At 39.1% G+C, this 13213-nt stretch overlaps 1 protein-coding gene across 9 annotated transcripts in view; it reads left to right on the plus strand.

Annotated features, from left to right (window-relative positions):
- Positions 1-13213, plus strand: part of amot (angiomotin) — a 68031-nt gene that overhangs the window by 41990 nt on the left and 12828 nt on the right. For 5 of the 9 annotated variants that reach the window (XM_048165558.1, XM_048165559.1, XM_048165561.1 and 2 more), the window contains 9 exons: positions 414-557; positions 955-1022; positions 1302-1362; positions 2199-3198; positions 3798-4314; positions 5885-6029; positions 7859-7951; positions 8099-8244; positions 10455-10604. In XM_048165558.1, coding sequence (XP_048021515.1) covers positions 414-557; positions 955-1022; positions 1302-1362; positions 2199-3198; positions 3798-4314; positions 5885-6029; positions 7859-7951; positions 8099-8244; positions 10455-10604 — 2324 coding nt within the window. The remainder of the gene's footprint in view (positions 1-413; positions 558-954; positions 1023-1301; positions 1363-2198; positions 3199-3797; positions 4315-5884; positions 6030-7858; positions 7952-8098; positions 8245-10454; positions 10605-13213) is intronic. The other 4 variants (XM_048165562.1, XM_048165565.1, XM_048165560.1 and 1 more) reach the window with 4 other exon arrangements.

Here is a 13213-nt window from a genome sequence, read left to right on the forward strand (position 1 = left end):
CCTTAAAATTTCATACACTTCATTCAATGTTATGGCATTTGTTTGACATTATGTAGCTTATGCCATTAATTTAAAATTATGCCCCATGCTATCTCTACCAACTGATCTGGAACCAGCCTCACTTCCTTGAACTATTTTATATCTGTCCGAATTTCTCTCTGGTCCAGTAGCTGAGCATGGTATTTTTCACCTAGCTACACAGCTGCAGTATAGTCGCTAATGGCTAATGAGCGGGGTAAAATAACAAGGGCATTTCTTTTTTGGTTCTGTCTCAATCAGGAAATGAACATGCCTCACGTCCTCTATCTTTCACATGAAAAATATTTCTTTCTACAACCCCAAAAAAGCCCCTCTGGTTGTCTTTGGACCCCACCCCCATTGTTCTAACTCGCTAGAGTGCCTTCCTGTTCTAGAGTGGCTTGGCATTCGGGACCTCGCAGACCGGCTGTGTGTTTTGGAGCAACTTGAGGAGCTTCTTCAAATCAGTGACCCTAGTGAATGTCAGCACCATGAGCAGCCAGTAGTGACACACGACAGCAGCTACAGCAGCCGCACAGGTAGGTGATCTGGTCGAATATACAGTAAAGTAATGGAGACATAAAAGATTAAACAGTGTCTGGAGAACACCAGAAGAGCCTAGATGGGTGGGGTGGATATCAGTGGGACAAAAGAAACCACTAGAAGTTATAGGTTAGTTCACTTCGGCTCTGTCCTACTTTGTGATTCCAACTTCCAAAATGTAGAACCTGTTTGGATACAGTTTTTATCACTTAAAAAGTCCTGTGCTATATTTTATGCTTAAAATTATTAATAAAAGCAGTTAAATTTTTCCAATAAAGGTGTTTGAAGTACTAGATCCAAAGTTTCTCTAACCACACTGGACAAAGGTTGCATTAGAAACTGATGTGTGTAACATAAAACTGCTGACAAATATCTTTTTGGGACAATTTTCAGCTTTTCAAATATATGAAGTGCCACTTATTCATCGACAGAAATCAGCCATCATTTCATTCATCTTAACAGTGAGTTTTTTGTAACCTCGCCATTTCATATTCTCATCCTTCTTTTGTTTGTGGCCATATCTGTTATTGACTCTGAGGATGTCTCAGTGAGTGAAAGATTGGAGAATTACAGGAAGTGGAAGTTAAAGTATGGGGGGGTTGGGGTGGGTCACTATGAAATGTATTTTTCTTCTTTCACTCTATCTCCAACTTTCTCTGGCTTTCCAAGTTGGAAAGCAGTTGTACACTGATGGCTTTGTTTTCTGACTCACTTTACATTTATTTATTTATTCACCACAGATGTTTCGGAAAAAAGCCTCATCCTCCTTGAGAATGCGGGGAATATCAGAAAACAATAGACGTAATAAGTTCCCCTTCATTACTTTTTAGATGGTGCAATAACCACTAAACTACAAACTCTATTCAAGGCCAGTAGTGGCAACCATTCCAAATTAACACCATTAAGAGAAACAGAATGCATATAAATGACAGTAACCTTTCATTTTGCAGTAGTAATGTAGTTACATTACTATACATTACAACCCACATTGGCACTATTGTTATGGTTTCCACCTAATGGCTCTGTATGAGTTAACAGCTCACTTGTTGTTTTAAATTGCTCTATGTGATTTCTAAGTGTCTACAGCTCAAGCCGTAGGGAGATTTGGTTTTAAGCTTTGAAGATGTGTAAGCTTTGGATAATCAGATGACTCAACTGCAATGCATGTTAAAGGAATGGAGCTGTTGTACAGTAATGTGGTATATACTGTATATGGTATTGGTAACATGATTTGCATCATGGGTGGACTTCAACACCTTGACCCTGGGCTGTTCCTGATCTTTACAATGCAGCACAATACAAATTTTATTAATCCTTAATTAAAAGTTAATAGTGATTAGTAGTGGTTGAAGATCATCAGAGAGTTACCATTGTCACATTTCAAGTGGAAACTGGTGTCATAATTTAGCAATAATAACTAGATGGTGCCCAGCTGTCAACGTGTGAAGAGTTTGGGACAGTTGGGGTCTGCGATTTCAGGCAGTTCTCTAAAAACATGCAAAAGTCTCCTTCAGTCTGTTTTCTTTCGTTTCAGCTTCTTAAACTGACTTCTTTGTAACTTCTTCATTATGGTTTAGCTCATGATAATGGGTAGTGGCTGTGTTTATTAATTCATCATACATTGGTGTTTTACACAGGGAGTGTGGACCGTGCCCGAAGCTCCTCCTTCCATGAGGTGGGCAGGTCACGAGAGCTGGAAATGAGGGCGGCAGCCTCAGTTTCCGAGGATACATCAGCTAGCAGCAGCAGCGGTAGTGGTCATACGGTTCTGCAGCGGCTCTTGCAGGAGCAAATGCGATATGGCGAGGGCCGAAATTACCTTGCCCTGCAACAACAGCAACAACAACAACAGCAGCAGCAGCAACAAGGTCCAGTGAGTGGATACCCCGGTCCTGGCAGCCCAGGGGACGAGCTCTCGATGGTCCCTCACATTGCAAGGCAGGAGCCTCAGGGCCAGGAGCTGCAGGCAGACAGTGGCATGGAGAAGCTCAGCACACGCACAGCAGGAGGAGGAGGTGGCGGCAGTGGAGGCACCGGGTCAGGCGGAGGAAGCTGTGTGAGTGGACAGGGGCAGAATCCTGAAGACCTACCCACCTATGACCAAGCCAAGGTGCAGTCGCAGTACTTCCGTGGTCACCAGCCCCAGCAGCCTCAACCACAGATACCCCCGTCAGTAGGTGCGGCATTTTATGTGACTGGCGTCAGCAACCCTAAGGTGCGACCCCCAGAGGGCAGGCCAACGGTACAGAGAGTAAATGGAGGCAAAGTTCACCAAGATGATGGGCTCAAGGATCTAAAGCAAGGCCATGTGCGTTCTCTCAGTGAAAGACTAATGCAGCTCTCGTTGGCCACCAGCGGAGTCAAGGCCCATGCACCTGTAACTAGTTCACCACTTTCCCCCCAGTTGCCTCCACCTGGGCTTCCAGGAGATTATTATAAACCCTCTGGGCCCCCACACAGGGGTCCACCACCAGACTACCCATTTAAGGCAATGCCCTCTCCACCCAAACAGCAGCAGCACCATCAGCACCAGGAGCCTGGACACTTCTACCCAGACCACCGTGGAACAAGCCAGCCAGCCAGAGCTGATATTCCTCACGTCCGGTACCAGCCACCACCAGAGTATGGCTCTTTCCGGTGAGCTAAAAGAGTGCTTACAAAAGCTAAAGAGTTAAAAGCTAAATAGTGGGCTGAATTTTGGGACATTTGTGGGAACTGAAACAATACACCTCAAAACTCAAATTCCCTGACATTCCCTGACTTATCAGTTGTTGAAAAATTCCAAATGATGAGTCTGAAAACAGCCCTTCCCTTCAATGCTGGGACATGTTGTCAGGAAACCAGTTATGGGAAAAGCCAGTTTTGCCTGTTTCCCTGAATTCATTCACCTCAGAGCTAGTGTGTAACATATAGTAAAAGAATGCATATCAAATTCTAATAATCATCTACAACATGTCACAACATGACAGTTTCTCTATTATGTTGCAGAGAACCAGGAATGTTGACCTGTGAAAAATATTTTTATGAACGGTCGGAATGCGTTACATAGTTTCCAATTTGGACAAGTCGTTGTTTCCCAATGGTGATTTAATCTGTTAAAAGATATGTTGGTTATACACATTTAAATCAGCCTAATTTATTTGTAGGTCACTGAAAGTTCTCATTAATTTTTGTGATGATTACGCTTTTGTAATCATTCAAAATATGAATATTATTCATTTCTCTGCCCTCATTAGGTCAGGTAAGGAGAGTTCAAGTCACTCTCAAAGGTCTGTCCATCACCATAGCCCTTCATCTTCTGTTACATCAGGGGGCTCTCTCTCCCGTGCTCAGTCTTCCACTCTCAGCAGCATCTTGGCCTCTTCCCACCCTCCTCCACCTATGTGTCACCAGGGAGAGCAGCCCTTCCCCATGGGTGCTCGTAGCCCACAGGGGCCCGGTTCCCACCAAGGTGATCCATACGGCCCAGGTCCAGGTCACCCTCCCCATCAGCGCAGTCATGCGTTTCCTCATGATCCTTACGGGTCAGCTCCCAGGGGCCTCCACATGCACCAGCACCAGTACCACCAGCAGGGCTCCCAGCAGCAGCAACAGAATCCAGGACAACACTACCCACATCCACACTCCATGCAGGGGGATCCCTACGCCATGCTGGCCCGTGCCCAGCAGATGGTGGATATGCTCTCCGAAGAGAACCGCTTGCTTAAGCAAGAGCTGGAAGTGTGTGGGGAAAAGGTGTCCAAACTACAAAAGGTTAGAACGTCTTTGAAGGTTCACATTATATTATGATTATATCAGGAGGTATATAACTTTATAACTTTACATCACCAAGTTTTCAGAACAAAAACAGTTTGGCTTGCTAGCTACTGAGTTAACAAAAGCATTCAAGCATACATTTATCTGTTTGCAATTTGGTCTTCTGGGGAGATCCTTGAGGAGATATGGAAAAAAAATGCTGAATGCTGGTAACGGGTACCACAGACATGTAACCCATATTGTAATTTTTTCAAGTCTATGGAAACGTGGGCAAATTCACGATAGGCTAATGTTTCCCAGCCTTGTACTTGGAGGCAAACCACAGTCAGAGATGTAAAGAGTACCTGAAAACCATACTTGAGTAAAAGTACAGATACCCTACAGTGAAAATCACTCCATTACAAGTTAGAAGTCACCAATTTCAAAACAACTTGAGTAAAAGTCTTAGAGTATCTGATTTTAAAAGTACTTAAGTATTTTACTCATACTAAATATAGACTCAAAGATGCACTAGTGCTCAACACCAAAGAGACATCCCAGTGAAAACATAAGAAACAGCTTATTTGTGAGATGAGAAATCATGTTTATTTTGTAAAATCAAAATAAAACTGGATACCTCAATATTGCAATAAATCAAGGTCAACACAACAGCCTCTTAAACATCTACAAACTCTCAAGTCTCAGTTAAGCTCAAGTGCTCATATAGGCCATAAGTAAATCAATATTCTTCAAAAAGGTCTTGTCAATATAGCGGATAAATAAAATAAAAAATAATGTTAATTAAAATTAAATTGTCAAAGCCTACTTGCACTGGATGCGCTGGTTTAAGCTGCAGTCATGACCTTATCTCCTAAATCAAACACCTGCTAATGTACTCGCATTCACATAAAGTAACCTTATTGACAAGTTTGGGTGAGTAAATGCAAAACGCACAAGGTATAGTACTTTCAGTGCCCTTAGATGGCAATATTGTTTCTTTATAGCAGAAATAAACTGCTGCAGAAAAAGTTAGGTGCCATGAAAAAAATAATGTGCATTACTCATCACAAATGTATTGGACATTTACTTGTTCAAAAATGTAGTCAAGTAGAGAGTAAAAGTTGCTTATATCTTTGTTACTCAGTACAACTACAAAGTAGCCAAAAGGATACTTAAGTACAGTAACTAATTACATTTACTCAAATACTTTACACCACTGCCAACAGTGCACATTTTGGATGTCTCTTATCTTGCCATCTATTTCTGGTTTTGAGTCTGTACTTACAAGCTGATGAGTTGAATGAGGTGTGTTTAATCAGGAAGAGTGCGAAAGTGTGTAGTGTTTGTGTGCATCCAGGAACAGGATTGCGTAACCCTGTGATAGGCTCTCAGATCACCAAGTATCAGCTCTGAGAGCAGCACCATTTGGCACAGAAGGGGTAGAAGAGATTTGTTGGTGTTCTTTGGAATGGACAATAGGTTTTATTTAATGCAAAAAAATCTAAGGCTGCTTTCCATACTGTATCCTTTTGAATTTCAAAAATCCATACTTTATTTTCTTTGTGTAAGATGTCTCTTTACTTTGCAGCTGGAGACTGAGATCCAGATGGTGTCCGAAGCCTACGAAAATCTGGCCAAATCATCCACAAAGAGGGAAGCTCTTGAGAAGACTATGAGAAATAAGCTGGAGATGGAGGTGCGCAGGGTACACGACTTCAACAGGGACCTAAGAGGTGAGAACAAAGTAGGATAATTGAATGAAAAAGCAGGATTTAAGAGAGTATTAGAAAATGAAAAGAGGGTCCATGAATTGTAACTTGCCACTATACCATATCTTATGAATAAGCAGTAACTTCAAAGCATATTTGTGTCATTTTTATTATATATTGTACCATTTTGCACTAACAATGTAGTTTGTTTTAGTTTTCTGTTATATTCTTAAAAATCAGCAAGAGTAGATCTGTTTATGGTTGACAGGGTGAAATGGATTACTGGATCACAGTAAGATATAACCAGTTGCAGTAGAGCAAAGTAGAGCTTCAAAATCTTGTTAACATTATGTGTATGAACATCAGATGGAGAAACACTATGGGGTCAGTAAATGAGAACGTTGTGGTGGTCCCACCTGGCTCCAACATTCTGTCCTTCCCATTCAAAAAAGGCTTGTTATTTTTCTCCAAGTTCAAAGCATTTGAAGTTTCATTCAGTTTGCTTTCTTTTGTGTCTCATCTTGTGGCTCTGTGTAGTATTTTATTTTATTTTTATTTTTTTATTTTTTTTTTTTGAGTCCAAAGCAACAGTCTCTCGCTCTCATTTTTCTGCTGCTGTCAGCAGGCCCACTCTGCCTGAGTGTGGCCACCTCTACGATCATGCCTCACCGTGTTCTTTAGTCCAGCAGAAAACAGAGAACCCCAGATTTATGGCAGTATGCCCAGACTTTAAGTCCACAGGGAGCTCCAAGAGTTTTACAGCAACTTTTTCTTCTCTCTCTTGCCGTTCGTTCTTTTACCCCGTCATTCTCATATTTTCTGTAGCCTGATATACTACTACTACTATTGTTCAACTTAGATTTTTTTAAAGTAGATTTCTTACAATTAATAATGTTGTTTGCAAAGGCATCGATCAATATTACTTTTATTTTTAGGGTCAGGGATTTCAACAAACTCCCAATTATAACTATTAAACTTCAGTGCAAATCCTGTCCTAATATGTTTGTGCTAGGGACACAAATGAGCTGAGGTGCTAAAACTTTTTGCCAACTTCATGGCAACCACTAAAAATCTTATGCTGTATCTAGTGTTCTTATCTATATTTTAGATCTAGATAACAATCTTAATTTTATTGAGAAGCACTGAGGCACAGTGTGGGAGAGGCATTTAATTCTGGAATGCTCATCTCACAGTCTGGTTGACTTAACACGGGGAAATATTGTTTTAACGTTCGGCCTGCTTCCTTGATGAATGGTTTGCCATTTAAAAAAAAAAATAGCAACCCCCACTTATATAATGGCCCTTTTATCTGGGCCAGTTTTTGACTTGACTTAGCACATTGTGAATTATGTCAAGACCGCTCTTTGGGAATTGTAAAATAAAATATAAAATGTTTGTTAGATTTTTGTTTTCCAATTTGCTGAGCAACCAGTCCCAGTGGTATATAATTTGTGAGAAGAGGCATGGAATATGAGCTACATATTCTAGGGTGTTTTGGTAGGATGGAGAATAGTGCACAAAGCATATGTTGAAATAATCACAGCTGTTTTGCTGCATTTACTGAATGTATGAAGTAAATATTCGATATTTTTATTTTGGTATTTGTATTTTGGAAATGTTTCTTTGTGATTTTCTTCACAAAGAAATAATAACCACATTTGGTAATGAGATACCATATAAACTTTCACATGGATACATTTGATCTGTTTGACACAGATGGTCTTGTTTTGGTATCCTATTTTCTAACACTGATTTAATCTCTTGCACATGAACAAACTTTATCAAGGATTGTCATATTTTTGAATCATAAAATTGGGGGAAAGTATGATGGTATTGTCTCTTTCTTTCAACAGAGCGAATGGAAACAGCCAACAAGCAGCTTGCAGCAAAAGATTGTGAGGGCACAGAGGATAATCGCAAAACCATCTCACAGCTTCTGGCTCAGAGTAAGTGGACCTCTTCATCTAGAAGAAATCTAAAACTTCATTGAAGCCAATGTGATGCACTTGCATTTATTATAGATTTGTAAGCAAATGTCAGTTGAGATATTTTAGGAAAGAAAGTTCAGAATGTCCATTTTACTCATTTATCAGACAAAGAGAATCAGAGAGAGAAGGAAAAGCTGGAGATCGAGTTGAATTCACTTCGCTCCACCAATGAGGATCAGCGCAGGCACATTGAGATCCGTGACCAGGCCTTAAACAACGCCCAAGCCAAAGTGGTCAAGCTGGAGGAGGAGGTAAAGCTCATTGAAAATCAAGGTTATAGTCAAGGTTTAAATAGTAATTTTAGGAATTCTTTGTATATGATTTCACTCTATAAAGCTGTGTTTTCAAATTTACGATGTATGCAAATTTTTAATAGCCATTTTTAAAAACATTATAAATTTAAAATTGGGACACTGCGACAACAAATCAGACATTTAGGTTCCCACTCCTCAGATGTTCGTATTCTCACCTACAATTCAACAAAATTAATTTACATTTTCTTTAATTAAACGCATATGTATGCCCTCTTGTGATAACATTAGCCAAGTTTCCATCCATTTTTTGCAGTTTTGTTATCGATAAAGCAAATATGTGGGGAAAAAAATTTGCGAAATTTGCTATCGCCAGGATGTTTCCATCCAGTTGGCCTTTTACCGATAAAATGGTGTGCGTAATGACGTCATCCCTAAAAAAAAATGCATTGTCGCATAAGTTTTGTTATATAGCTAAAAAATCTGCTATTGAGTCGTTTCCATAGGCCTACATAATTTTTCGTGTCTTTTGCATCCCATTTGTAAAATGTACAGAGTAATGAGACAATTGAAATTCTCCAGTACTGCGCATTTTCACTGTTGGTTTTCATTATAATGTTATCAAATAGAAAATAAAAGAAGACGATGGCGATGGTACAGCTTGTCTGACAGGACTTTTTTGCCTTTATTTGACGGAGCACAGGTTTGGACACAGAGCAGTTCATTTGTCTGGTATGCAAACATTTTAGGGTCTATAAAAACACTTACAGTGAAATATTCAGTTTCTGCTTATTGCAACAGTCTTCAACGCCTTGAACATGCAGTGCCGGTTTGACAACGCCGAGAACGCATTTAAAGCTAAAGATCATTTAAAGCAATAAGAGTTATTCGTTCTGGTTTCAGAGTTCAACAACATCAAACCCATCAAAAACATCAAATCGCTCAAATTTTATTTTTTTTTCCCAGAGACAGATGGAGCTGTCTACTAAAACATTTTATTTGTGTATTTTCCCTTTTTTTAAGTGGTCTGCATTAGCTTAACTGAGGCTTATTCTCACATAATTTCTTGAGAAATTTTATCGAAATGGCATTTCCATCAGATCTATATCGCTAAACATTTTAAAGCGCTAAAAATCCTTGGATGGAAACCTGGCTATAGTACATCACTCTCTCAAAACTAAAGAAATCTCAAATGAGTTCTGTTTTCATTTATTTATCTATTTATTTTGTCTAGGTGAGGTACTTTGCCTGTTTGGCACATCTTTCACTGGAGAGATTTTAGAGAGGGCTTGATCTATTCCAGATACTACACAGATTACTTTAAAATGAACTGACCATTGAACAATACAGCAGAACAGATTGCGTTTTAGGAAAACAAACATCTGTCAATATTTTCTGCTTATGAGTGTCTGTTGTTAGTAAACAGTGGGTGAACTTTATCGAAGCCAGCATTAAATGGACATTTCATTGAGTCATCACCCACTTACCCTCAAACACAAGTGTGGTACTCTACCACAGTGTTTAAGCTCAAACTTCTCAAGTTCTTTGAAGTCCTTCCCGTCAACTTCTCATTGCTGCAGTTAAGATCTTCAAGCTTGAGTGAACCATTGGCTGCAACTTTCTTTGAAACCACACATCTACTGAGGCCAAAAAAAAGCTTCAATAGGGAGAGAAACCAAGAAAAAAAAACTTTAAACCGAAGTAGCGTTGATGGTTCTGAACTCCGCTCTTGAGCATTTGTAAACAGTTGGAGTCTGTGGTTGAGCTCTTCTGGCGTTCTCCCAGATAACCTTTTGGCCATCGTTGAACAGGGGCGCACCCTTGCGTACCAAAATGCACCGGGCCGTTCCACTTTTGTTCTTCCCTGTCACAAACGCCTGCTTGTTCCCCGAACAAAGCCTCTTGAGTTGTCTGGCATGAAAGGACTTGAAGATGGCTGAATTCTTGCCCTCTCCACCCACCCCTTCCAAACAGGAGCCAAATACTTTTGCACTCTCTCTCTCACTCTTCTGTGGTATGATGCCCCCCCTCCCCCCAGAGCTAAATTAGGGCATTCATTTTGGCTGCAGTTATGATCACTGGTGTATTTGAAAGATGTAGAAGAGAGAGAGAGAGGTTGAAGGATACAAGGAGGTATTGTAAGGTGGATGGGTGGGCTTCTGTGTGCGGCGTGAGCAGCAGCATCTGACCTGCATTCTCTGTTTGTATAGCTAAAGAAAAAGCAGGTATATGTGGAGAAGGTGGAGCGGATGCAGCAAGCTTTAGCACAGCTTCAGGCCGCATGTGAGAAGAGAGAACAGCTCGAGCATCGGCTACGTACTCGACTGGAGAGAGAGCTGGAATCACTGCGAATGCAACAGGTAAGTGATGCACAAGCTTTCCTCTATTTAACCACATTCTGGAACAAAACTTTTCGTTATCATAACAACCTTATTTCCAGCCAAAAATATAAATAATCAGATATATAGTTTTGTGAAATATATATATTTCCTCTTTGAACCTTTCTCTACGGCAATGATCTGTTTCCTTATGCACCCTCTTTCTGCCTATCGAATTTTTACTGACCCCTAATCTGGACGAAAGGTTGCAACTCAGCCTCCTATGTGAATGTGTTTTTGTGCTGAGAGAAGAGGAGGAGTAGTAGACAGCTGTATTCTTCATTAGTGGCCCAGAAAGTGGACATCCTTCCTCTGTGCTGTTCATTCATTGCTATTAGTCAACACGGCGATTCCTCGTGACCAACTTGAACCTGTTGCGATATCAGCGTGGGTAGGCCTGTCACGATTATGAAATTTGGCTGTTGATTAATTGTCTGAAAAATAAATTCTGGTTATAAGATTAGTTAACACCTTTAAATATTAAAGAAATTTATTAAATTCAGTAAATAACTGAAACAATAGAACAAACAACAAACTGGCCAATCCCAGAAAAGGTGATTATACAGAGTATGAACTAACGGTCACTTTTTTTATTTGTTAAACACAATTCAGAATCCACTATATACACACTACTTCATTATAGGGAAAACAACAATAAAAAAATTGTTTTAATAAACAAAATATATAATCATAAGATATGACAAAAAATCGAGTGTAATTCGAAAAACACTCAAAAAATTGAGTGTAATTCAGCAGCAAAAAGTAATTCTTGGAAAAAAATCTTTGGGGCAGAGTAATTTTATAAAATCACTATTTGTATTCTTATATATTCATACATGTGAATGTAAAGAATTAGCATATATATATATATATATATATATATATATATATATAATATACACAGTCAAACCAAAAATTATTCAGACATTGATATATTTTTACTAGTGGGTGCAGGACACTATAGTTCATTTATGTAAGTGAGTATAGCAAAAAAAAAAAAAAAACTGTGATATATTATACCCAAAAATTATTCAGACACTTTGACCTAACCATGTTTTGCTTAAGTGTTATCCGACATAATTAAGATTTATTTTTTCTGACACAGTTTAACTCTGAGATCTTGTCATATTTTATTACCAATTATTTAAGCTATAGTAAATAAACTGTATTTATGAATGAAATGTTCAAGGTGTCTGAATAAATATTGGTTTGACTGTGTGTGTGTGTGTGTGTGTGTGTGTGTGTGTGTGTGTGTGTGTGTGTGTGTGTGTGTGTGTGTGTATATACACACACACATACATGCATGCATACATACATACATACACTGTGTTCCAAACTATTATGCATTGCTGTTTTTGTTATTTTTTTCCTAAAAAGTCTATATAATTGGCAGTCATTAGGATTTGTCATTCCTCGACAATTATATTGTAATCTGGATTTTATTGAACAAAATTACCAGTAATGGCATCTTTTTGCAAAATAATTTAAAATGCCGTGTTCCTTTGCTAGCTGCGATGCCTGGTTACTAGTTTAAACTTGGCCCAGGTTTGTAAAAGATTTTTGGGTCAGCACACCGTAATAGCTTCAACAATTCATTGCCAATTAAGTTTAGAATACAATGAACCAATTAGAACCCAGTTTTGGTCAGATATGCCAGTTGTGGGCATTGGTTAAGGGTGGCCGAAATACAGGGTTACGCACACAAGCAATCCTCTGGAGGATCCTGCATCGAGAAGTTCTTGGGACTCCTGAGGCACCAGCAGCTTCAAATACCTGGTTGCTACTCATGAGTGGATTTTTCACAGCTGCTCTCTTAATACGATGAATTTCCCTTACAGAAACTTTCCCTAATACGCCTTTATCTGAATGAACCTGTCTGCGTTCTGAATCGCACACAAATCTTTTCACACTACGATACTGCACTATTTCATGCTTTTCATCTGCAGAAAGATCTTTCTTTTTCCCCACATTGCATTAAACCTGTCACTTGCTTAATAATGTGGACCAACCTCCTTAAGTAGTTTCACTTTAATTTGGCTCACCTGGCAAAATAATTACCAAACCTTTCTGAGATTGATGTCAGTGATGTAAACTGGCAGGAGAAACAGCACAATTGAAACTTTTAATTGAAAAAATAAAAATCAAATGTTTGTTTAATTGAAATTGTATTTGCATAATAATTTGGAACACAGTGTATATTACACAAATAATATAAAATTAAAAGATGCTTATTTTAAATGTACTGTGCAGCTTTTTAATGGGGCTATGATACGACAGAACAAGATTAAAAACTTTCAGTGGGCAAAATCATGATTGTATGAAACGCTTCAAAAGAGAGCGGCACAAATTGCTTATGCGAATCCCAGGTGCAGAATGATGTGCTTAAAGTGCCCCTATTATGCTTTCTAATATTACCTTTCATGCAATGTGTAATGTAGCTGTTTTTGAATGTAAACGATCTGCAAAGTTGTGAAGCCGAAAGTGCAAGATAAATAAAGGTATTGTCTGTCAAAGAGTCGACTCTTGAACCACTTAAATGAGTTGTCAGTAATTCGAATCTCACTTCTGTGATGGCCACACGTCACAAAGTA

The sequence above is a fragment of the Megalobrama amblycephala genome, linkage group LG18 (assembly GCF_018812025.1).
Source record: "Megalobrama amblycephala isolate DHTTF-2021 linkage group LG18, ASM1881202v1, whole genome shotgun sequence".
Classification (NCBI taxonomy): domain Eukaryota; kingdom Metazoa; phylum Chordata; class Actinopteri; order Cypriniformes; family Xenocyprididae; genus Megalobrama; species Megalobrama amblycephala.